The sequence below is a fragment of the Nyctereutes procyonoides genome, unplaced genomic scaffold (genome assembly GCF_905146905.1).
Source record: "Nyctereutes procyonoides isolate TBG_1078 unplaced genomic scaffold, NYPRO_anot_genome, whole genome shotgun sequence".
In the NCBI taxonomy this organism is placed as follows: domain Eukaryota; kingdom Metazoa; phylum Chordata; class Mammalia; order Carnivora; family Canidae; genus Nyctereutes; species Nyctereutes procyonoides.
The window spans coordinates 77,709,779-77,735,323 of record NW_026575146.1 but is presented as its reverse complement, the minus strand read 5'-3'; the positions used below and the strand labels follow the sequence as shown (position 1 = coordinate 77,735,323).

At 44.2% G+C, this 25,545-nt stretch overlaps 1 protein-coding gene and 1 non-coding gene across 2 annotated transcripts; one reads left to right on the top strand and one right to left on the bottom strand.

The window, feature by feature from the left end:
- Window positions 1–1,157: 1,157 nt before the first annotated feature.
- ETHE1 (ETHE1 persulfide dioxygenase) lies at window positions 1,158–24,839 on the bottom strand. Its single transcript, XM_055311299.1, has 7 exons — window positions 24,685–24,839; window positions 24,173–24,317; window positions 23,923–24,071; window positions 4,127–4,256; window positions 2,000–2,089; window positions 1,481–1,597; window positions 1,158–1,355 (listed from the first exon to the last, which is right to left on the bottom strand). Exons 1-7 carry the CDS (start codon window positions 24,763–24,765, stop codon window positions 1,303–1,305), a joined length of 765 nt encoding a protein of 254 aa, XP_055167274.1. The 5' UTR covers window positions 24,766–24,839; the 3' UTR covers window positions 1,158–1,302.
- LOC129501064 (U6 spliceosomal RNA) lies at window positions 3,012–3,115 on the top strand. Its single transcript, XR_008662637.1, has one exon. It is a non-coding gene; the product is annotated as a U6 spliceosomal RNA (small nuclear RNA).
- Window positions 24,840–25,545: the final 706 nt, after the last annotated feature.

The window sequence follows — 25,545 nt, the reverse complement described above, 5'->3', positions numbered from 1 at the left end:
ATGCCCCCTGGAGGGCTAGGTGTCTTGGTCACCTGTGTATAAGCGCCTCCCTAATGCCCAGACCCTGGCAATCCTGAAAGGAAGGGGGAATGGAGATAGGGACCTCTCCCCTATAATGAGCCCTTTAGAAGGGCTCTGACCGGTTTGGGGAGCTGGGCAAGGGGAGGGGGTGCCCTGAACTGAGTCAGAGACCCGCCCAGGGAAGACCCCGGGGAAGTGTGACCCCCGCCCCACCCTGCTGTGGGGTGGAGGGCAGAAGTTAAAGGTCTCAGCCAGACCCTTTCCTCTCTGGGCAAAAACAGGAAAATAACTGGCATGTGAGAAGGGATCATTGGATATCAGGAGCTGTGCTCAACACTGTATACACGTTAATTTTATCCTTACAGTAGCCTAATGAGAAAGGGACTATCAGCTTTATTTTACAGTTGGGGAAACTGAGGCTTAGGGGGATAAATGTGCCTGGAAGCCTGAACATGTTATTCATCTTAAGGCTAGATTTGTTCTCTAGTAAGTCCATGTTCTTGACAACTGGGCATACTGTCACTCTGATGCAGCCGGGAAGTGCCTGGAAGATCACTGCAAATGATAGTAACAGTAATAGTCACCACTGATAGGATGCCTGTCATACAGGCAGTGTGCCAGGCACCTCATACATGTGGACTCATTGGATCATCACAACACCCTGTTATTAGTATTATTGCCATTGCACAGGTGAGGGAACTGAGACTTGGAGCACCTTATCCTGGGTCATACGGGTGCAAGTGGCACAAACTCAAGATGGTGTTTTGTTTTGTTTTGTTAAGATTTTATTTATTCATGAGAGACGCAGAGACTGAGACAGAGGCAGAGGGAGAAGCAGGCTCCCTCTGGGAAGCTCAGTGCAGGACTCAATCCCAGGACCCCAGGGTCACACCCCCAGCCAAAGGCAGACACTCAACCACTAAGCCACCCAGGCACCCCTCAAGATGGTATTCTAATCCAAGGATGTGAGAACCTCTGCCCCAGATATGTTTGTTTCTGGTCTTGTGAGTTGGAACATTTCCTCCTTCCCAGCACCCCGAATCTTCACCCTGCTTTCCTCCCTGGCCTCTTCAGACCATACACCTCAGACCAGAAAACCAACTGCTCCCTCCACCCCCACACAGATGGAAGTAAGATTAAGAGCAAAAAATAATTTTTTTATTTATTTATGAAGCTCAGGAGCTGGTGAGGGAGGGGAAGAAGAGAGGCTTGGCGATGGCACCTCTCTCTGTACCCCACCTAGTGCATTCTTAGTGGAAACAGGCACCTGACAAAGCCAGGTCAGGAAGGGGGAGTCTGGATCCCACAGAGCATGTTAGCTGGAACAGCAAAGTCTGAAAGGAAAAAAAAAAAAAGTTGAAACTAAAGGGTCCCGCCTTTCTTCTTTGGGAAACTAGAGTTCTTGCCCTAAGCCCCCTCCTCCCTCAGACCCAGGAGTTCCGGGCCCCCAACTGCTTACCTATCTGCTGAGGCTTTGGCAAGTTCAGGTTGTCCATGACCTTGACAAACTCCTCACAGCTGAGGGTGAGCCGCGGGTTCAAAGTCCGCTCCTCCTCTACAGTGGACACTGTGAGCCCTAGTGGCCAAGGGAGGGGAGGGATGTCAACCCGGCAAGTGCCTGGGGCCTCCTAGGACTACATTTCCCAGAAGGCTTAGGGTGCATCTCGGGGCTGGGACTCACAGGCTCTTCCCAGAATGTCGTGGAGATCGCTGGCTCGCCTCCATTGGCACTCTGGGAAATGTAGTTTCCCACATCCCTAAGCTCTGTAAGGAAGTCTGGAATACACATACCCTTGGGAATTCTTCTAGTCTTGTTTCTCCATCCACACTCAGCATACCTAAACACTTGATCTTTCCGGCCAGAGAAATTTCTGGGAATTGTAGCCTCCATGCCCACAAAGACTACAGCAGTTTGGTACTCCCTCCCCTTCAAATGTGAAGTTATGTAAGTCCCACACCTCCTCCAGGAAGCCCTCACCGCGGTAATCATGAGCAGGGTAGATCAGACAGTCTCCTGGAAGCGTGAAGATCTTTTCATGGACCGAGTGGTACAAAGTCTTAGCACAGCCTGGGGAGGGAAAACTCAGTGGTGAGTAAATCAACAAGACAGAAGCTTTCTAGACCCTTCACTCAAGAAAAGGGTGGGAGGATGAAATCACAGTAGCTAGAGTCTCTCCCTCGTCTTCAGCCAGTACCCCTTTGTCTAGGCACAGAAAGAGAGGGAAGGGGCGTTCTGAGCAGATGGAACAGCATATGTAAAGAATTGGGAAATGGTAAGAAATTCACTATAGCAGTAAATAAGGCTGGGATGAGATCCTGAAGTACCAAGGAGTTGTGCCCTCAGCCTGGGGATGCCAAGAAAGGGTTCTGGGCAGGGAGGCTGAACTAGAAGGTAAGAAACTGAAGACCTGAGGCCACAGAGGGAAATCTTTTTAAAAAAATATCCATAGGGGTACCCAGCTGGCTCAGTTGGTGGCACACACACCTCTGATCTCAGGGTCATAAGTTAGAGTCCCACAATGGGTGTAGAGGTTACTTTAAAAAATATATAATCTGGGATCCCTGGGTGGTGCAGAGGTTTAGTGCCTGCCTTTGGCCCAGGGAGAGATCCTGGAGACCCGGGATCTAATCCCATGTCGTCGGGCTCCCAGTGCATGGAGCCTGCTTCTCCCTCTGCCTGTGTCTCTGCCTCTTTCTCTCTCTCTCTCTCTCTCTCTCTGTGTGTGTGTGACTATCATAAAATAAATAAAAAAATTAAAAAATATATATATATATATAATCTTGGGGAACACCTGAGTGGCTCAGGGGTTGAGCATCTGCTTTCAGCTCAGGCGCGATCTCGGGTCCTGGGATCGAGTCCCACATCGGGCTCCCCACAGGGAGCCTGGTTCTCCCTCTGCCTATGTCTCTGCCTCTCTCTGTGTCTCTCATGAATAAATAAAATCTTCTAAAAAAATAAAAATGGAAAATATAGTCTTTAAAAAATAATAGCTTTTAAAAAATAAAAACCTATACTAAAATTAGAATGATACAGAGATTAGCATGGCCCCTGCACAAGGATGACATGCAAATTCATGAAGAATTCCACATGAAAATAAATAAATAAAATTTTAATAAAATTTTAAAAATATATGCCTACAAATTCACTGACATTTTTCTGTTGAAAATGTGACACCTCAAAAAAAAAAAAAAGAAAAAGAAAATGTGACACCTTTCCTCCTGACAGTGGTCTGGACTAAGTGGCTTGCAACTAATAAATAGGATATTGCAGAAATGACAGAGTTTTGGGGCACCTGGATGGCTCAGTGGTTGAGCGTCTCTGCCTTTGGCTCAGGGCGTGATCCTGGGGTTCTGGGATCGAGTTCCACATTGGGCTCCCTGAAGGGAACCTGTTTCTCCCTCTGCCTGTGTCTCTGCCTCTCTCTGTGTGTCTCTCATGAATAAATAATTATTTTTTAAAAAAGGAATGATGGCGTTCGGCTTCTAGACTAGGTCATTAAAAAAAAATTAGTCTTGTCTGTGTCGTTCTGAACATTCCCTCTGGAAGAACCCAGCTGCCATGTCATGAAGACAAAATAGCCTCATGGGGAGTCCATGCGGTGAGGAACTGAAGCCTCTTACCAACAATCAGAGCCAGCTTGCCAGCTATGTGAGTGAGGGGCCTTAGAAGCAGACCCTCAGACCCCAGTCAAACCTTCAGATGACCACAGCCCAGGCTTTCATGTGACTACACCTCCATGAGAGATGCTGAGCCAGAACCTCCCAGCTAGGCTGCTCCCAGAGTCCTGACTGTCAGAAACTATGTGAGATAATGTTAATCATTGTCTTAAGTCATTAAGTTCTGGGGTGATTTGTTTCAGAGCCATATATAACTAATCCACCCTTGCATCTAACTGTCCCCCAACAAGGTAAACTGCTGAATCTGTCTGGCAATAGCTAACCCTTGAATCTAACTCTCCTTCACTCCAGCAGCTGAACTTCTTCCATCCAATCCTAACTCCCTAAAAATCTAATGTCCATTCATTCATTCTTGCAACAGATACTTAAAACCCTGGCACACACATAACTGTACTAAGATCTCAGGTTAGGGGAATGGGCCTGTGACCTTGCTGGAAGTCCGTCCGCCCACACCCTCGGATGAGCAGGGCATCTCCAGTGAAGGCCATGCTGTGATCATTCAGAACAAAGGTGACACAGCCTGGGGTGTGGCCGGGGCTGGCCCGGGTCTCCAAGGCCTGGTGGGGAAGGAGAATACAGACAGTTACCAATAAGCCAGGGGCTCTGGCCTCACAGTGAAACTGTCCCCAGAAGTCCCCATCCTACCCCAGGATCACATCTAGCTAACATAGTTTTTTTGTTGTTATTGTTAAAAAATTAAGTTCGATTCCCAGATTCAAACCACACACCAGGATAAACTCCCAGTAAATTAAACATTTAAAGCAAGAAAATAAAACCATAAAACTGTGACAACAACAAAAATACAAATGAATATATGATCTCTGGTTAGGGAAGAACAATCAAATGTGATCCTGAAAGTTGCAAATCATTACAAAAAAGATCAGTGGTTTGACTTTAAATAAATCTGAAGTTTCTGAACGCAACAACACCAGAAACAAAATTGAAAAGGAACCAACAAGCCAGCAAAATATATTTATAACATATACACCACATGGTAGTCACTATACTTCATATACAAACAGATCTTCAAATCAATAAGAAAAAGATAAGATAAAACCTTTATATAAAATAAAAACTTATATAAGAATATAATCTTATACATGTATAAGGAAATATATGTATATAATCTTTATATATATTATATATATATATAATCTTGAAGTAGGAAAGGTTTTTATAAGCATGATATTAAATTCAGAAGACATAAGGAAAAGCAGTGGCAGAGATGACCACATAGTTTAACTTTATTATAGAAAAGAACAAAACAAGAGTTAAAAGACAAAAAAAAAAAAAAAACAACTCAGGGGCACCTGGGAAGCTCATTCAGCTCAGGTCCTAGATGTCCAGGGATTAAGCCTCTAGCTGGGCTCCTTGCTCAGGGAGGAGTCGCTTCTCTCTCTCCCTATGCCCCTCTCCCCTGCTTGTGCTCTCTCTCATGCTCTCTCATGCACTCTCTCTCAAATAAATAAATAAAATCTTAAAAAAAGACAAAAAACTCAGAGACAGTATTAGCACATATAAGAAAGTATTATAAAGTATGAAAAACCATCATATATAAACAGCTCCTAAGCATCAATAAGAACTCTCAAAAGAAAAATACATGAAAGAAAAAAACCAGGAAGAGGAAGTAAATAGTCAAAAACCATCTGAAACGTCTGCTCTCCTTTTTAGGGATAAAAAGAGATTTAAATCTAAAACCCTTATTTTCACCTATCAGATTGGCAGCTGTCAGAGTTGCTCAGTGTGTTTGATGCAAGCCCTTATATTTCCTGGGATGTGGGTAAGATTCAGTGTACCCATTGTAGGGGGCAAGTTTGCAGGGTTTACCAAGAACCCAAATGCAGACTCTTTCTGACCCCTCAAAACTTCTGCTAACATTCTGGAGTTAAGAACTTCTGACACATGGGCAAAAATGCCTATCCAGGAAATCCTCATTATCTAAATCCCTACACTCAGTTTAGGCAAGCAATTGTCAGGAAAAAAAAAATTGTTATCCTCAGCTCTAACAACCACTTACAAGATTAGTTCCCACTCACACAGCACTCCTCCCACTAATTAGCATCCTGGTCCAGGTCAGTCATCTGCCGATTATAGAAGGACACCAAGTGCAGATCCTGTGTCCACACCCAGCATCCATTCTGCTCTTCCTCACTCATGGGTCTCCAGTTTGGTTCAGGGCATCAGTGTGCACCTCCCCTTCCCACTTTATCTGGTTCTAGACAAAGGTGTGATGGCCGCAGCTGCAGCAACCACCTTGCAACCATGAAAAAGAATCCCCCAAATGAAAATGCTGCCAAATCAAAGAGAAGGACTGCCTTCCTCCAGAGTCCCTGTTACGAGAGAAAACTGAACTTCCAATTATTTAAGCCACTATATGGATTTTTTTAGTTGCTTTCAGTCAGACACCTTTAACTCATACACAATAGGATATATGTGCAATGCAAAACAAATGCAAAGCAAAATCACAGATCTTGCAAAATCTGGGAAAAATCACAACTCTACCTACCCAAATCAACATAACCTTTTGGTGGTAGAGGGATGATCTTTCATTATTTTGTCTGTTTGCATATTCTCTGAATTTTTTTAAGCAAAAAAGCATAGATGTCTTTTGTTTTTTTTTTTTAATTTTAATTTTTTTTTATTTTTATTTATTTATGATAGTCACACAGAGAGAGAGAGAGAGGCAGAGACACAGGCAGAGAGAGAAGCAGGCTTCATGCACCGGGAGCCCGATGTGGGACTCGATCCCGGGTCTCCAGGATTGCGCCCTGGGCCAAAGGCAGGCGCTAAACCGCTGCGCCACCCAGGGATCCCCATAGATGTCTTTTGAACAAACATTGTGGATGGATATTCAAGCGTCAAATTCAAAATAGTTCGTCACAGTTGTAGCGATGGGTATTGACCAATCAGAAAGACATCAGCTATAAACAACCAGTACAGTTTAGACAGTATATATATGGCATATATGGTACAGTTAAAGTATACATATGGTATATGTAATTGTGTATGTGTATAAATTGGACAAAAATTTAAAGATTGTTTGTTTGAGATAGAGAGTGTGAGAGAAAGGAGAGGGGAGAAGCAGACTCCCCAGTAAGCAGGGAACCTGACATGGGACTCCATCCCAGGACCCTGGGATCATGACTTGAGCTAAAGGCAGATGCTTTACTGACTGAGCCACCCAGGCACCCCATATTGGGCCAAATTTTAATATCAGTTGAACAATATCCTGTTTGCCACATGGATCAAGATTCCCTAGGCCCTTGGTGACTGAGTCTGTGTGGCAAGTGGCTTTGCTGAGGATCTGTTTATCTGACCTTTCCCTTCTCTGGAATATCTAGAGTCTATCCCCTGCTATGTACCTCCCACAGTCCTGCCCATCTTGGGCCTCATCTTCTCCTGCTAGGACCAACCACCAGCCTCCCCCCTGGCCGTCCAGCCTCCATCCATCTCCCACATGGCCCTGAGGCGGGTTTCTACTGCCCAGATTCAAACTTGCTCCTCTCTGCTCAAGACCCATCCTTGGCTCCTGCTGTCCCCAGGGCAGAGTTCTGGCTCTCAACTTGACTTCTGAAATGCCGCTGTTCTGGTATCTTCCCAGCCCAATGTCTAATAACATCTTCTTTCCTTTCCTCAACACACCAAGCTACTCTGAAACCCAGGATCACTACCAAAAAGCATCAGGTTTTTCCATACCTTTTGGCCCAAGCAATTCTCTCTGCTAGGTACAACCCTACCCTCTCCCATCAGTCAGGCCTATTCCTTCTCAAGAGCCCTGACATTGACTGACCCTTTCTCCTGTGCCAGGCTTTCTTCTAAGTCTCGACATGACTGAACTCATCCAGTCCTCGCACATTATTATGAGGTAGGTACCATTCCACAGATGAAGAAACTGAGGCACAGCATGAGAATAAGAGTGAGCAAACTATATGTGAAAATATGGATGGATGTCACAAATAAAACAAAAGTAGAAGAAAGCACACTAGACACAGAAGAGCAGAGAAGTGCGGAATGGAACAGAATGGAGTGGTGTGGAGAGAAATGGGATGAAGTGGGAAATCTCAGGGTGCCTAGTACCCAGTAAGGGGAAGTGGTATTTCATGAAGTGGAGCTTTCAGTTATGAATCCAGGTGTAAGAGATCTATCTCTTGGTGAGAGTGTATGGACTAGGAATTAAGAACAGCCTCGGGGGAGTGCCTGGAGCGGGGGAGCTCAGGGGTTGACTGGCTGCCTTTGGCTCAGGTCGAGGCTGCGAGGCTGCGGTCTTGGGATCAAGCCCCATGTCAGACTCCCTACAGGGAGCCTGCTTCTCCCTCGGCCTATGTCTCTCACGAATAAATAAAGTCAAAAAGAAAAAAAAAAAAACAGCCTCTGGAGCCAGGTGACATGGGTTCTAAATTTGGCTCTGCTATTTATTACTAGTTGTGTGGCTCTGGACAAGTCACTTCACCTCTCTGTCTCTGAGCTTCTCTGCTCCCTTGTAAAATGAGGATAATAACTGTCCCCACCTCGTAGGACTATTATAAACATTAAGTTGCTTTGTATATGTAAAGCTTAAAAAATGCCTGGCACACAATAATCACTATATAATCAAAGTAACATAATAATGATGTTTTAAAATTTATAAAAAAACACTGATCTAGTGGAACCACAAGGCTTCCTGGGTTAAAATCCACACTCGGAGGGGCACTTGGGTGGCATAGTCAGTAGGTATCCAACTCTTGGTTTTGGGTCAGGTCATGATCTCATGGGTCATGGGATGGAGCCCGTTGTAGGGCTCCACTCAGAGTCTGCTTAGAACTTTCTCTCCCTCTCCCTCTGCCCCACCCCCCAATTCTCTCTCTCTCTCTCTCTCTCTCATAAACAAATACATCTTTTTTAAAAAATTCCAACTGGGCCACTCTTTCAGTGTCATTTCTGGGCAAGTCACTTTTCCTCTCTATACCTCCTTCTTTGTAAAATGGGAAAAATATTTCTTTTTTTTTTTGGAAAAATATTTCTGATCCCACTATGTGGTTATGAAAGTTTAATGAGATCTGTTTGTCAGAGAAATACAGTGGAGGCCCCAGAGGCAGACTCAGCCAGAGAAATGTTTTGTTTGGCCCACCCGGGAGTTATGAGAAAGCTGAATTTATAGTCTACCATTAAAAAGTGGAAGATTTCTCAAAAATGTGTATTTGAAGCTTCTATTAAAAAAGAAAAAAAAAGGTTTGAAGAGGGGAGAGTCTAAGATGGTGGAGGAGTAGGAGACCTCAGTTTCGTCTGGTCCCAGAAGCTCAGCTAGATAGCTATGAAATCATCCTGAGCACCTGCGAACTCAGGAGATCTAAGAAAAGAATAGCTGTGACGCTGCAAATAGAAAAGTGAGCACTTTCTGTAAGGTAGGAGGTGTGGAGAAGTGAATCCAAGGTGATACATGAGGAGATAAATCATGGGGAGGAGAAGCCTCCATCAGCTGGCTGCCAGAAAGGGATAGAGCAGCAGAGTGCAAAATCAGAACATTTAGAAGTCTGCTCAGGTGAGGGACCTGCCTGCCTGAAAGGGGTTTAGGCCACGAAGCAGGGGTGAATCCTAGGTGAGCCAGTGTGGTCTCAGGATCCTCGGGTCACAGGAAGACCAGGGGGGCCGGAGGGCAGCAGAATTCCTAGGCATCAGAGCGGGGAAACCGGCTGCAATCAGTGAGCCCAGGAGAGGGCATTTGGCTCCCAGTGGCCATTAACCCCAAACCGGGGCTGAGGCAGTGTGATCATTCTCTGAGCAGTGGCCAGAACCAGTGAGACCCCTCCTTCCTCCACAGGGAGAAGCATGCGAGCTGAGGAGTCTCCAAGGTTTGAGGACTCCAAACGTGGGTCCCAGACCTGAGATAGAAAGGCTTGGACACAGGCTGAGTGAGCTCGGAGTGCAGTGGGGACCAGGGAGACAGGAGTGATGGACTGCTTCTCCCTGGGGTGCACTGAGGAGTAGGGCCCCACACTTTGGGCTCCCAGGCTGGAGACTGGGAGGCTGCTATTCTCACTCTCATCCTCTAAAGTGGAGGTGAAAGTCTTCAGGGAACAAAAGTCATATAGAGCAATCCAGCCTGGCCCCCTGGCAAGGGCTGTCCCCCCTCGGGTGGGGGACACTTGAGAATCAACACAGCAGCACCCCCTCCCCCAGAAGATCGGCAGGCACATCCAGCCAAGACCAAGTCTCTGATCACTGACAACTGCAAAACTCCAGTGCTAGGGGAATATAGTATATGGAATTCAGTTTTTTTTCTTCCACGATTCTTTAGCCCTTCCTTTTTAAGTTTTTTCTCTTTCCTTTTTCAACCAATTTATTTTAGCAACTTTTTAAAACCTTTTCTAATTTCCATGTTTACAGTTACATTCTATTGTCTCTTTGTATTTAGTTTTATTTTTGTATATGTATAAGTTTTTCTTTCTTTGCAATTTTGGGGTGCAGTTTCTTCTAACAGACCAAAATACACCTGGAATCTAGTGTGTGTCTCTGTTCTCTTCACTTGTCTGATCATATTTGCTTTTCTTTTTTTTTTCTTTTTTTTTCTGTTTTGTTAAAGGCTTTTTAAATTTTCATCTTTACAGTTACATTCTATCTTTTCAATGTATTTAATTTTATCTTTGTACATGTATGTTTTCCTTTCCTGAGAACTTTGAGATGTAGTTTCTTCTAACAAACTGACCAAAACACACTCAGGATATAGTGTATTGCTATGTTCTGTTCACCTGTCTATTTATATTCCTTCTTTTTTTTTGTCTTTTAGTTTTCATTTTTACAGTTAAATTCTATCCTTTCATTGTATTTAATTTTTTGTACATACATAAGTTTTTTTCTTTCTAAGATATTATTTATTTATTCATAAGAGACACAGAAAGAGAGAGGCAGAGAGAGACACAGGCAGAAGGAGAAGCAAGCTCCATGCAGGGAGCCTGATGGTGGGACTCGATCCCAGGACTCCAGGATCACACCCTGAGCCAAAGGCAGACGCTCAACCACTGCCACCCAGGCATCCAAAGTTTTTCTTTTGTTATAATTTTGGAATCTAGTTTTCTAACAAATGGACACAGGATCCAGTATATTGCTCTATTCTATTTATCTGTCTGGTTATATTCTCTTTTAAAAAAATTTTTTTCCAGTTTTGGGAAAATCTCTTCTGATTTGTTTAGTGTGTATTTCTCTGGGGTTGTTGTTGCCATTTTAGTATTTTGTTTTCTCATTCATCCCTTCTTCTCTGGACAGAATGACAAGATGGAAAAACCTCAAAAAAGAGAAGAAGAGGCAGTACTGACTGCCAGTGACCTAATAATCAGTATGGACATAATTAAGATGCCAGACAATAGTTCAGAATAATGATTATAAAGATACTATCTGGGCTTGAAACATTCATAGAAGACACTAGAGAATCCCTTTCTAGAGAAATAAAAGAACTAAAATCTAATCAAGTCAAAATCTAAAAGGCTATTAATGAGATGTAATCAAAAACAGAGGCTCTAACTGCTCAGATAAATGAGGCAGAACAGAGAATTAGTGATATAGAAGACAAAATGATGGAGAATAAAGAAGCTTAGAAAAAGAGAGATAAACACTACTTAATCAAAAGGGGAGAATTTGAGAGATAAGTGATACCGTAAAGCGAAACAATATTAGAATAATTGGGATTCCAGAAGAAGAGGAAAGAGAGAGAGAGGCAGCAAGTACATCGGAGCAAATTATAGTGGAGGACTTTCCCAATCTGGGGAAGGAAACAGGCATCCAAATCCAGGAGGCACAGAGAATCAATAAAATCTCGCTCAAAATCAATAAAAATAGGTCAATACCCTAATATAGAATAATGAAACTAGCAAATCTCAGAGATGAGAAAATCCTGAAAGCAGCTCAGGACAAGGGGTAACCTCTTGGTAACCTACAAGAGTGGAAACATTAGGCTGGCACTGACCTATCCACAGAGACCTGGCAGGCCAGAAATATTCAGGGTGCTAAGTGAGAAAAATATGCAGCCAAGAATACTTTATCCAGCAAGGATACATTAGGCTGGCACAAACCTATCCACAGAGACCTGGCAGGCCAGAAATATTCAGGTGCTAAATGAGAAAAATATGCAGCCAAGAATACTTTATCCAGTAAGGATGGCATACAAAATAGAAGGAGAGAGAATAAAGCTTCCAGGATAAACAGAAACTGAAAGCAGACCTACAAGAAATATTAAAAGGGGTCCTCAAAGCAAAGAGAGAGCCCAAAAGTAGCATAGACCAGAAAGGAACAGAGACAATGTACAGTAATGGTGACTTTACAGGTAATAAAATGGCACTAAATTCATATCTATTAATAGTTACTCAGAATGCAAATGGGCTAATTGCCTCAATCAGAAGACACAGATTTATCAGATTGGATAAAAAAGCAAGATCCAACCATAAGCCATCTGGAGGAGACTCAGTTTAGACCCAAAGACACCTCCAGATTTAAAATGAGGGGGTGGGAAACCACTTATCATGTTAATTGACATCAAAAGAAAGCTGGGTTGGCAATCCTTGTATCAGACAAATTGGATTTTAAACCAAAGACTATAATAAGAGATGAGGAAGGACACAATATCATAATTAAGGGGTCTATCCAACAAGAAGATCTAACAATTTTAAATATTTATGCCCCTAATATGGGAGCAGCCATTTATATAAGCCAGTTAATAACCAAATTAAAGAAATACATTGATAATAATACAATAATAGTAGGGGACTTTAACACCCACTCACTGCAATGGACAGATAATTTAAGGAGAAGATCAACAAGGAAACAAGGGTTTTGAATGACACACTGGACCAGATGCACTTCTCGAATGCACATGGAACCTTCTCCAGAATAGATCACATACTAGGTCACAAATAGGTCTCAACTGGTACCAAAAGACTAAGGTTATTCCCTGCATATTTTTGGACCACAGTGCTTTGAAACTGGAACTCAGTCACAAGAGGAAATCTGGAAAGAACTCAAATACATGGAGGCTAAAGAGCATTCTACTAAATAATGAATTGGTCAACCAGAAAACTAAGGAAGAATTTAAAAATTCATGGAAACTTGCTTCTTCCTCTGCCTGTGTCTCTGCCTCTCTCTCTCTCTCTCATTCTCTCTCTCTCTCTGTCTCTCATGAATAAATAAATATTTTTTAAAAATTCATGGATACAAAGGAAAATGAAAACACAACTGTTCAAAACCTTTGGGATGCAGCAAAGATGGTCCTAAGAGGAAAGTACATTTCAATACAAGCCTTTCTCAAGAAACAAGAAGGATCACAAAAACACAACCTGACCTTACACCTAAAGGAGCTGGAGAAAGAATAGCAAACAAAGCCTAAACCCAGCAGAAGAGAAACAATAATGATCAGAGCTGAAATCAATGAAAAAGAAACCAACAGAGCAATAGAACAGATCAATGAAACTAAGAGCTGGCTCTTCAAAAGAATTAATAAGATTGATAAACCCATGGCCAGACTTATCAAAAAGAAAAGAGAAAGGACTCAAATATATAAAATCATGAATGAAAGAGGAAAGGTCACGATCAACACTGAAGAAATACAAACAATTGTAAGGACATATTATAAGCAACTATATGCCAACAACTTAGGCAATCTGGAAGAAATGGATGCATTCCTAGAGATGTATAAACTACCAAAACTGAAACAGGAATAAATAGAAAACCTAAACAGACCAGACCCATAACCAGCAAGGAAACTGAAGCAGTAATAAAAAATCTCTTAACAAAAAGAGTCCAGGGCTGGATGGCATCCCAGGGAGTTCCGCCAGATATTTAAAGAAGAATTCTTCTGAAGTTGTTTCAAAAAATAGAAATGGAAGGAAAACTTCCAAACTCGTTCTATGAGGCCACAATTACCTGGATCCCACAACCAGGCAAAGATCCCATCAAACGAGATAATCACAGACCAATATCCCTGATGAACATGGATGCCACAATTCTCACCAAGATACTAGCCAATAGGACCCAACAGTGCATTAAAAGGATTATTCACCACAACCAAGTGGGATTTATTCCTGGGCTGCAACGGTGGTTCAACATTCACAAATCAATCAGTGGGATACATACATTAACAAAAGAAAGGATAAGAACCATACAATACTCTCAAAGATGCAGAAAAAGTATTTGACAAAGTACAGCATCCTTTCTTGATTAAAACTCTTCACAGTGGGGATCCCTGGGTGGCGCAGCGGTTTGGCGCCTGCCTTTGGCTCAGGGCGCGATCCTGGAGACCCGGGATCCAATCCCATATCGGGCTCCCGGTGCATGGAGCCTGCTTCTCCCTCTGCCTATGTCTCTGCCTCTCTCTCTCTCTCTCTCTCTCTCTCTCTCTCTCTCTGTGACTATCATAAATAAATAAATTAAAAAAATTATTTAAAAAAAACTCTTCACAGTGTAGGGATAGAGAGAACATACCTCAATATCATAAAAACCATCTATAAAAAGCCCACAGCAAATATTACTCTCAATGGGGAAAAACTGAGAGTTTTCCCCCTAAGGTCAGGTCCATGACAGGGATGCCCGCTCCCATCACTGTTGTTCAGCACAGTACAAGAAGTCCTAGCCTCAGCAATCAGACAACAAAAAGAAATAAAAGGCATCCAAATTGGCAAAGAAGAAGTCAAACTGTCACTCTTTGCAGATGACATGATACTGTATATAGAAAACCCAATAGACTCCACCCCCAAATTGCTAGGACTCATACAGGTATTCAGCCAAGTGACAGGATATAAAGTCAATGCACAGAAATCAGTCGTATCTCTATACACTAAAAATGATACTGAAGAAAGAGAAAGTAAGGAGTCAACCCCATTTGCAATTGCACCCCAAACGATAAGATACCTTGGAATAAATCTAACCAAAGAGGCAAAGGATCTGTACTCAGAAAACTATAGAACACTCATGAAAGAAATTGAGGAAGACACAAAGAAATGGAAAACATTCCATTCTCATGGACTAGAAGAACAGATATTGTTAAAATGTCTATGCTACCTAGACCAATCTATACATTCAGTGCAATCTCTATCAAAATACCATCAGCTTATTTCACAGAGTTGGGGCAAATAATTCTAAAATTGGTATGGAACCAAAAAGGCCCTCAAATAGCCAAAAGAATGTCAAAAGAAAATCAAACCTGGAGGCATCACAATTTCAGACTTCAAGCTGTACTACACAGCTGTGATCATCAAGACAGTATGGTACTGACACAAAAATAGACACAGAAATCAGTGGAACAGAATAGACTACACAGAAATGGACCCTCAAATCTATGGTCAACTAACCTTCAACAAAGCAAGAAAGAATATCCAATGGAAAAAAGTCAGTCTCTTCAACAAGTGGTGTTGGGAAAATTGGACAGCCACATGCAGAAGAACGAAACTGGACCTTTTCCTCACACGATACACAAAAACTAGACTCAAAATGAATGAAAGACCTAAGTGTGAGACAGGAATCCATCAAAATTCTAGAGGAGAACATAGGTTGCAACCTTTGTGACCTTGGCAGCAGCAACTTCTTACTAGACACGTCTCCAAAGGCAAAGATGAACTATTGGGACTTCATCAAGATAAGAAGCTTTTTGTACAGCAAACAGTCAACAAAACCAAAAGACAACCTACAGAATGGGAGAAGATATTTGTAAATGACCTATCAGATAAAGGGCTAGTATACAAGATCTATAAAGAACTTATTAAACTCAACACGCAAAGAACAGATAATCCAATCAAGAAATGGGCAGAAGACACGAACAAAGATTTCTCCAAAGACATACAAATGGCCAACAGACACATGAAAAAATGCTCCACATCACTCGACATCAGGGAAATACAAATTAAAACTATAATGAGTTACTACCCAACACCAGTGAGAATGGCTAAAATGAACAAGTTTAACAAGTCAGGGAATAACAGATGTTGGTGAGGATGCAGAGAAAGAGGAACCCTCTTGCACTTCTGGTGGGAATGAAACTGGTACAACCACTCTGGAAAAGTGTGGAGGTTCCTCAAGAAGTTACAAATAGAGTTTCTCTATGACCCAGCAAGTGCACTACTGGGTATTTACCCCAAAGATACAGATGTAGTGAAACGATGGGACACCTGCACCCCAATGTTCATAGCAGCAGTGTCCACAAGGGCCAAACTATGGAAAGAGCCCAGATATCCATCGATAGATGAATGGATAAAGAAGATATGGTGTATACACACACACACACACACACACACACACACACACTAGAATACTAGTCAGTCATCATACAAATGAAATCTTGCCATTTGCAACAACGTGGATGGAACTAGAGGTTAATATGCTAAGTGAAATAAGTCAATCAGGGAAAGACAATTACCATATGATCTCACTCATGTGGAATTTAAGAAACAAAACAGAGGATCATAGGGGAAGAGAGGGAAAAATAAAACAAGATGAAGTCAGAGGAAACAAACCATCAGAGACTCTTAATCATAGGAAACCAACAGGTTGCTGGAAGGGAGGTGGATAGGGAAATGGGTGATGGACATTAAGTAGGGAGCGTGATGTACTGAGCACTGGGTTATATAAGACTGATGAATCACTGACCTCTACCTCTGAAACCAGTAATACAATATGTGTTAATTAACTGAATTTAAATTTAAAAATAAGTTATTTCAGGCAAATTGAACACCAACAAAAAATAAATTTATTAAAAAAATAAAATAAAAATAAAGATAAGTAAGTTATTTCAGTAAAAAAATAGCACATTCATTCACTATACATCAATGTGAATAACATTCTTGTGAAAAATATTTTTTCCAAAAATGCAACAAAAAAATAGTAAAAAAGAGTAGCACTTTTAATGTTTTTGCAAATCTCTATAATATCTGTTTAATAAAAGATATTTGGGTTCTCAAAAAATAAAAGGCTTCTCAGGGGACAGACTACATTCCTTTTTTTTTTAAGTTTATTTATTTAAGTAATCTCTACACCCAACATGAGGCTCAAGCCATGACCCCCAAGATCAAGAGTCCCACACTCCTTCAATTGAGCCAGCCAGGCACCCTGACAGACTACCTTCCTTAAAAAAAAAAAAAAAAAGGATTTTATTTATTTATTCATGAGAGACAGAGAAATAGGCAGAGGGAGAAGCAGGTTCCCTGTGGGGAGCCCAATGCAGAACTCGATCCCAGGACTCCAGGATCACACCCTGGGCCGAAGGCAGGCGCTATATCGCTGAGCCACCCAGGAATCCCGCAGACTACATTCCTAAACATGACTAATCAACTTGAATTGTGCAATGGGAAAAAAAAATAATTGTATAGTGGGTGTCCCCTATAAACAGAACATGCACCCTAACATTTGCCACAGGCCCCACCACTCCCTGCGGCCTGCAGTGATATTTGCTATATACAATTTACTTCTTGTTGATAGCAAAGAGAAGAATAAATTGAATGACACCATGAGAAAACAACCAGACACACCCAGAAGTGGAACATTCTACAAGACAACAGGGTGGAAACTTCAAAAGTCAATGTCAGGGCACAGAAAGGGTATGAAACCATTCTTGGGCAGCGCCGGTGGCGCAGCGGTTTGGCGCCGCCTGCGGCCCGGGGTGTGATCCTGGAGACCCGGGATCGAGTCCCACGTCGGGCTTCCTGCATGGAGCCTGCTTCTCCCTCTGCCTGTGTCTCTGCCTCTCTGAATGAATAAATAAATCTTTAAAAAAAGAAAGAAAAGAAGAAAAGAAAAGAAAAGAAAAGAAAAGAAAAGAAAAGAAAAGAAAAGAAAAGAAAAGAAAAGAAAAGAAAAGAAAAACCATTCTTGATTTAGAGACTAAATAGACTTAACAGCTGAATGGCATGCATGAACCTCGAGTGAGTTCTGGTTCTTAACCGCCATAAAAAATGATTCCTGGGCACCTGGCACTATTTGAACTCGGACTGGATTTAAGAATTATTTCGGAAGTATCATGTATCTTCTGTGATGAAGATTTTGTAAAAGAATTGTTCTCAAAGTGCAGTTGAAGGAACCCTGAGGGCCTCCAAGGTGAAATCTATTTTCATGATAGCAGGAAGAGCCCTTCCCCCCTTCTTACTCTCATTCTTCAGTCAGGTCAGAGTTCAGGGGTGTTTTCCCGAAAGCCCCGTGACTGGTGATGATGTCATTGCTCTGACAGCTGATAGAGTACTTGGATATTCTTGTGTTTTAAAAAAGAAAGTCTCAGGATCCCTGGGTGGCTCAGAGGTTGGGCGTCTGCCTTCGGCTCAGGGTGTGATCCTGGGGTCCCGGGATCGAGTCCCGCATCGGGCTCCCTGCATGGGGCCTGCTTCTCCCTCTGCTTGTGTCTCTGCCCCCCCCCTGTCTCTCATGAATAAATAAATAAAATCTAACACCCTCCCCCCCATATAAAAACCAATGTCACCAACTTGTGAACTTTAGGCGAAGGGTACTAACAGTACTATTATTTCAATTCACTATAGGTATTAGAATATTAGGGATCCCTGGGTGGCGCAGCGGTTTGGCGCCTGCCTTTGGCCCAGGGCGCGATCCTGGAGACCCGGGATCGAATCCCACGTCGGGCTCCTGGTGCATGGAGCCTGCTTCTCCCTCTGCCTGTGTCTCTGCCTCTCTCTCTCTCTCTCTCTCTCTCTCTCTCTCTCTCTGTGACTATCATAAATAAATAAAAAAAAAAATAAAAGCTTGTGGGGGAGCACCTAACATCTGGACCTCGGGCAGCCTCCACCATTCCTGAAACTAGTTGGATCATCTTCTCAGCAACAGAATGTTCTACAGGATTTCGTGCAGCCTGCCTAGCCCCACATTCTTCCAATAAATTCCGTTTCCCCTCCCGTGGTGCTTCACATATGTGACACTGCTCAACAGCTCTCCCCTCACCTGTTTCCAGGTGCAGCGGCGCCGTCTCCAACACCTCACAGCCACACCTGCACCCAAAGGGATTCGCGCAAGCTCCCCCGCCCTGCAGTTCCCACGGCCCACACTGCCCCCTGGTGGCAAGCAGGCTGGGGCCTTCTTTTCCATTTGGTCAAGTTCAAAAGCACCTAATCTTGGTATAAAACCCTGGGCCACTGTTTCTGTGCACTTTATACTCAAAAATCCCAAATGTCTTTTTTTCCACTGAGGCTAAATACTCTGAACCTCCGTTGTCAGCCAAATCTTCCTTTCTTTTGGTGAAAGAAAACATTAGTTGTCCTAACGTTTAGGGGACAGTATACTGATGTCTATGATTCAAAGGGGCATCAAAAAAATAAGATAGGTGACAGATGGATATAATGTATGCTGTCAATTTTTTTCAACCTTTTGGGACTCCTGGGTGGTTCAGTGGTTGAGCATCTGCCTTTGGCTCAGGTAGTGATCCTGGGGTCCTGGGATTGAGTCCCACATCAGGGTCCCCACAGGGACCCTCCTTCTCCCTCTGCCTATGTCTCTGCCTCTCTCTGTGTGTCTCTCATGAATAAATAAATTAAATATTTTAAAAAATCTTTTTCAACTTTTCTGTATGCTTGAGATTTTTGATAAAATGTTGCAAGGGGGAAGATTTATTCCACATTTCAAATAATTAGTTCCAGGGGCACCTGGGTGGCTCAGTTGGTTAAGCAGCAGACTCTTTTTTTTAAGATTTTATTTATTTATTTGACAGAGGGAGAGGGTAAGCACAAGTAGGGGGAGTGGCAGGCAGAGAGAGAGGGAGCAGCTGGCTCCCTGCAGAGCAGACACAACCAGAGCCCAAGGCAGACAGTAGACGCTCAACCGACTGAGCCACGCAGGCACCCCAAGCAGCTGACTCTTGATTTCCACTCAGGTCATGATCTCAGGGTCCTGGGATCCAGCCCCACCCGCACCCCATCAGACTCCCTGCTCAGGGAGTCTGCTTGTCTCCCTCTCTCTCTGCCCCTCCCCCTATGCTCTCTCTTTCAAATAACCTTTTGAAAAAAATAATGAGTTCTAAATGGAAGGAAGCACTGAAATTCCCACCTAGACCACATGAGAATCATCTATGAGCTTTTATTTTATTTTTTGAAGATTTTCACTTTTAAGAAATCTCTACACCCAATGTGGGGCTTGAACTTACAACCTTGAGATCAAGAGCCACATGCTCCACTGACTGAGCCAGCCAGGGTCCCACCTGTGGGATTTTAAAATAGATTGATTCCCTGTGTATGCCCCAAACAATTAAATCAGAATCTCTAAAGTGGGATCTGGGGTTTCAGTATCTGGCAGCACTTTAAATTAACATATTCAACAGGCAAGACTAACTTTCCGAATCTGCCATCCCTCATGGGAACTAAAACGTTTAAATCTCATTGCTCATTAAAACAGAAAATTCATTCTACAATGAAACCATCCAAATTTGGCCCACTGTGAGTGTAAAACATACAACCAGCTAAAAAAAACCTGACAATTTCTACTAAAGTTAAGCAGAGGTCAGTCCTATGACTCAGAAAGTCCATTCCTTGGAATTGAGAGTAATGTCCACGAGGAGACTTGCATAAGAACCTTCATACCAGCATTGCTCACAATAGCCCAAAACTGGAATCAACCATCAAAAGGCATATGGATAAATTTTCATAAATTCACATAAACAAATGCTCTTACAGCAGCATTATTCATGAATAGCCCCAAGCTGGAATCAACTATCATAAGGAGAATGGACAAAGTGTCATAAATTCACACAATAAATGCTCTGCATCAGGGGTTGGCAAACTAAGGCTGGTACATCAAATTTGGTCTGTTGTCTGCTTTTGTATGGCCTGAGGGCTAAGAATGATTTTTACACTTTTTCAAAAATGGTTGAAAAGAAAATCAAATGAGAATGGTATTTGGTAACACATGAGAATTACTGAAATTAAAATTTCAGAGGCCAGAACTAAAGTTTTATTGGAGCACAGCCATGCTTATTCATTTATGCATTGTCTATAACTGCTTTCACACCAACAGAGTTGAGTAGTTGCAACAGAGACCATATGGCCTGCAAAAGTGAAAATATTTACTGTCTGGTCCTTTACAGAATCCCTGCTATATAGCAACAGAAGGAAAGAACTACAACTATATACAACATTATGTGGAGAGAAAGAAGCCAGAACACAAAAGAGCACATGTTGTATGAGTCCTGTTTATAAGGTCCGGAACACATAGAACTAATCTATGATTAAATAAGTCAGAAGAGGGGCGCCTGGCTGGCTCAGTCGGTAGGGCATGGGACTCTTGAAGTCAGGGTTGTGGGTTCAAGCTCCACAGTGGGCATGGAACCTACTTTAAAAAAAAAAAGTTGCTAAGATTGCAAATATTAAAAGTTCTTATCATAAGGGGAAAAAAAGAAAACTTAAAAAATAAATGTCAGAAGACAGTTTCTTGATGGGGCTGTCAATGGTCAAGAAGAGGGACAAGGAAGCCCTTCTGGGGTGATGAGTATGCTCTGTATCTGGATCTCAGAGGCAAATACTCAAGTGCAAACATAAGTAAAGATTTACCTAGCTGCTCATGTACAATATGTGCACTTTCTATTACATAAAACGCATGTTAAAATTGAATTTTTTTAACTGGGGGGGAAGAAATGTGACCATTTCTAAAGGCTTATATGGTACTCAGATGAGGGCAGCCCGGGTGGCTCAGTGGTTTAGCGCCGCCATCAGCCCAGGTTGTGATCCTGGGGACCAGGGACCCAGTCCCACGTCGGGCTCCCTGCATGGGGCCTGCTTCTCCCTCTGCCTGTGTCTCTGCCTCTGTGTGTGTGTGTGTGTCTCTCATGAATAAATAAATAAAATCTTAAAAAAAAAAAAAGAACTCGGATGAAAACCACACGAAATACCGAATAATCATAAAGACAGATGCTAACACGTGTTGGCAAGGATGTGGAGAAACTGGGACTTTTTTTTATAAAGATTTATTTACTTTAAGGGGGGAGGGGCAGAGGGAGAGAGAAAATCCTGAAGCCGATTCCCTGCTGAACACAATTCCTGGTTGAATGCAGGGCCTGATGCAGGGCTAGATCCCAGGACTCTGAGACCACAACTCAAGCCTAAATAACCTACTGAGCCACTCAGGTGCCTAGAAACTAGGACTTTCATATGCTGCCCTTGGAAACATAAAATGGTGCAACCACTTTTGATAACAGTCGGTCAATTCCTCCAACTGTCTGTTTTTTTTTTTTTATTTTATTTATTTACTAGAAAGAGAGAGCTGAGCAAGGGGAAGGGCGGAGTGAGAAGCAGACTTCCTGCTGAGGAAGGAGCCCCACACAGGGCTTGGCCACAGGGCTCTGTGATCATGACCTGGGCCAAAGGCAGATGCTTAACCAACTGAGCCATCCAGAAGCCTCCTTCCAACTGTTTTTTAAGTAGGCTCCACATCCACCATGAACCCCAACATGGGGCTTGAACTCATGACCCTGAGATCAAGACTTGAGCTGAAATCAAGAGTCTGACACTCAACCAACTGAGCCACCCAGGCACCTCAGTTCCTCTAACTGCTAGACATAGAATTATTATTGATCTAGCAACCCACCCACCCCCCCACACATATATAAGAGAAATGCAAACAGACACACAAAAATTTGTACATGAATATTTATAGCAGCATTATTCATAATAGCCAAAAAATGGAAGCAATGGAAATGTCTATCAACTGATAGATGAATGAATGAATGAATGAATGAATAAGGTATATTCACACAATAGAATATTACTCAGCCATAGGAAGGCATGAAGCACTGACACACACTACAACATGGATGAACTTTGAACACTTATGATCAGGGACAAGCCAGTCACAAAACACCACATAATATATGATTCCATTTTTATTAAATGCCCAGAATAAACCCGTAGAGACAGAAAGTAGATTTGCTGTGGCCTAAGGCTGTTGGAGGGAGAGCGGAGCGGGCTGGGATGTCAGCTAGGAGCGTGGGGTTTCTTTTGGAAGCAATGAAAATATTCCAAAATTAATTGTGGGGTTGGATGGATGGGCTCAACTCTGAATATAATAAGTCACCGAATGGTACACTCCAAATGAATGAACCGGATGGCTTGTAAATGATATCATTTAAGATGTTTGGAAAAAAAAAAAACAGATACTGAAGCTAAATCTACTACAACTAAACCCTTCGACATTCATTCCTTCAAAACATCACTTATTTGATCTAAACAAAGGACTTATCTTGACAGGAAACCCCAACCATTCTTCACTCTTCTAGGCCTTCTCAACTCAAGAAATGCTTGCTAGCACTTCACAATTACCGACGGTGTACAGAAGGGTACAATGCACTTTTTTACTGGCTTCCAGAAAAGAGCTTGAAATGAAGAGGCTGCAACCATTGTGGTTCAAACCCTCTGATCCCACACACAGCTCTCATCTCTAAAAGCTCTGACTCAGATAAACTGTCCCCAAATCCCCTAACCTGGAGGTCAAGTCTTACCCTATGTCACTTGCCCATTCTGTTCCCAAGTCAGCCAGACTCTGTAGCTTTAGCAAGTCCGATCAGAAAAAAAAGCCTGGCTACCTGTTTCTCCTCCCTCCGAGGACAACTCCACCCCAGTGCCCTCTCCACCCCAATCTACTACTCTGGGTTGAAATCCTGGCTAGAAACCTGCTGACCTTGCCTGTGACAAAGACAAGAGAGGAGATAGGAACCTTCAGACCCTTCCTGTGTGAGGCAACAGCCAGGGCTGAGGGTGAGGCAAGCGGGCACTAAAGGGAGAACATTTAAGGAGGCGCTGGCCCCAAGGTGCCTACCCTGCCCTTGCATGACCCTGAGAATGAGCGCCTCCTTAAACGTTGTGCCCTAGGCACCTGGCTCACCTCACCCTAATCCTTGCCCTGGGCAAAGAGATGCTCCTTCCTCTAACAGTGGCTCTAGAAGACTAGGCTGGGTCACTCCCTCAGCCCTGGCCTCAGAATTCTAGACCTCAATCAACTTTTATGGAGATCCCAGGCCAAAGGAGCTGCCCCAAGGCTGTAGGAAACTACAAATGCCGTTGACTTAAGGGGCTTGGCTAGAGACACACCTGCCCAGAACCTCTTGCCCCAGTGCCCTACCTGGGTTTATGATGCCCTCCTCCCAGACACAAACTCAGGGATCAGGAACCCAGGCCAGAGTTCCCTCCTACCCCGGGGCTTAGGGCCCCCCACCCCCCGCCCCCAAGCCCCTCACTTCCCTTGAGTCCAAGAAGTCCAGGCCACCACCCTCTGGGGGGACCCCATCCAACTCACGAAGCGCCCGAAGTGGATGGAGTCTCCATCCTCGATGTGCAAGTCAGCCTGGGCCCCACTAAGGCGGGAGATGACAGACTGGCAGCCGGGAAGTAGGGACCGGAGCAGCCCTGAGCCCGTAATGTGGTCCGCATGGCAGTGGGTATTCACTGGGAGAGAGAGGAGGGCCAGGTCCAGGAGGGCCCCGGGAGGACGGAGGCTTCCCAGCCCCCTCCTCCCTCAGACCCAGGGGTTTGGCCTCCACACTGACCAGCATACAGCAGCCGCAGCCCCAGTTCCTTGACCAGCTGCGCATCCCGAGGCGCTGTCTCCAGAACCGGGTCGATCAGGATGGCCTCACGGGACTCTCTGTCACCCAAGAGGTACGTGTAGGTGCAGCTCTTGGGCTCAAACATCTGGGGAGGAGGCAGGTGGGACAGGTGAGAGGGCAGAACCAGACTTCAGCTCACTGGGGACCCAAGAGCCCAAGCCTCGACTCGATTCCCTTCCTAAGATCCAGAAGCAGAAAACCCAGCCCCTTCTTGCCCCACCTGTGTCAGAGTCTGCGGCCCCTGCACCTTACTCCCTCTGAAACAGTCCCAACTTTCACATACCCCCCCACCCAAATCAGGAGCTCCAGCAACCTCTTCCGTAAGGGGAAGTCCTGCCCCAGGCCCAGGGGATCCCAGATCTCTCCCCTTTCAAGGACCCGGGAGTCCCGCCCCAGTCGCTGCCCGACGCCCGGCGCCCAGCAGTCCCGCGGCGGGCGCAGGCTCCGCGCACCTGCCGTAGGAGGATGGGGACTCCGGAGCCGCTGCGCTGGCTGAGCTGCCGCCCGGCGACCCTCAGAGTAGCCCCCGCCATCGCGCCCGCGGCCGGGTGGGGACTGAGCGGAGTTCCGAGCGCCTCCCGAAGCCGGGTGCCCCCGGGCTGACCCGGGCGGGGCGGGGGCGGGGCTGCTGGCGGGGCGGGGCGGGGCCAGCCTTAAAGGGGCCGCGCGCGCTGGGGGCTCCAGGCGATCTTGCGGAGAGAACACAGAGACCCAGACGACTGCGCGACCCGGGAACCGGCGAACAGGGAGACACTCACAAGGCTCAGAAGGCCACGGAGAGACGCTGGCAGAAGCACAGACAGGGAGAAAAATGAAAACCCAGCAAGAGCCTCCAATGCACCGATAGCCGGCCTTCTAGTGTATTCCTAGTGGTTTTTATCAGGAGAGAGACCCAGAAAGGCACTCAGAGACAAGGGAGGTGCTCAGAGCCTTGAGAGAGAATTGGACCCCGAAATACAAGAAGAGACACCTGGAAAGACTTTCAGAGATTCACAGAGAGATAAAGAGTTGAAATGGGCTGTCCATCAAAGAAATATGGTCAGAAAGATACACTTGGAAATCCTAGACAAGTAGGAAAGGTGGGAAGAGATGGTGGGACATTAGAGCCAGGAGAAATGAGCAGAAAGAGGAAGAGAATCTCTCAGATAAGAGAGAAATAGGCAGAAAGGAAATTCAAAGTCGAGGAGAAAATTTTGCTCATTTATTCCTCACGTGAGGGCTCCTGTGTGCCCAGGCCAAGCTGGGCGAGGCTGGGGACCCAGAGCTGAGTCCTGTCTGGTTCGTTGAGGAGAATAGTGCAGACACTGGGGCTG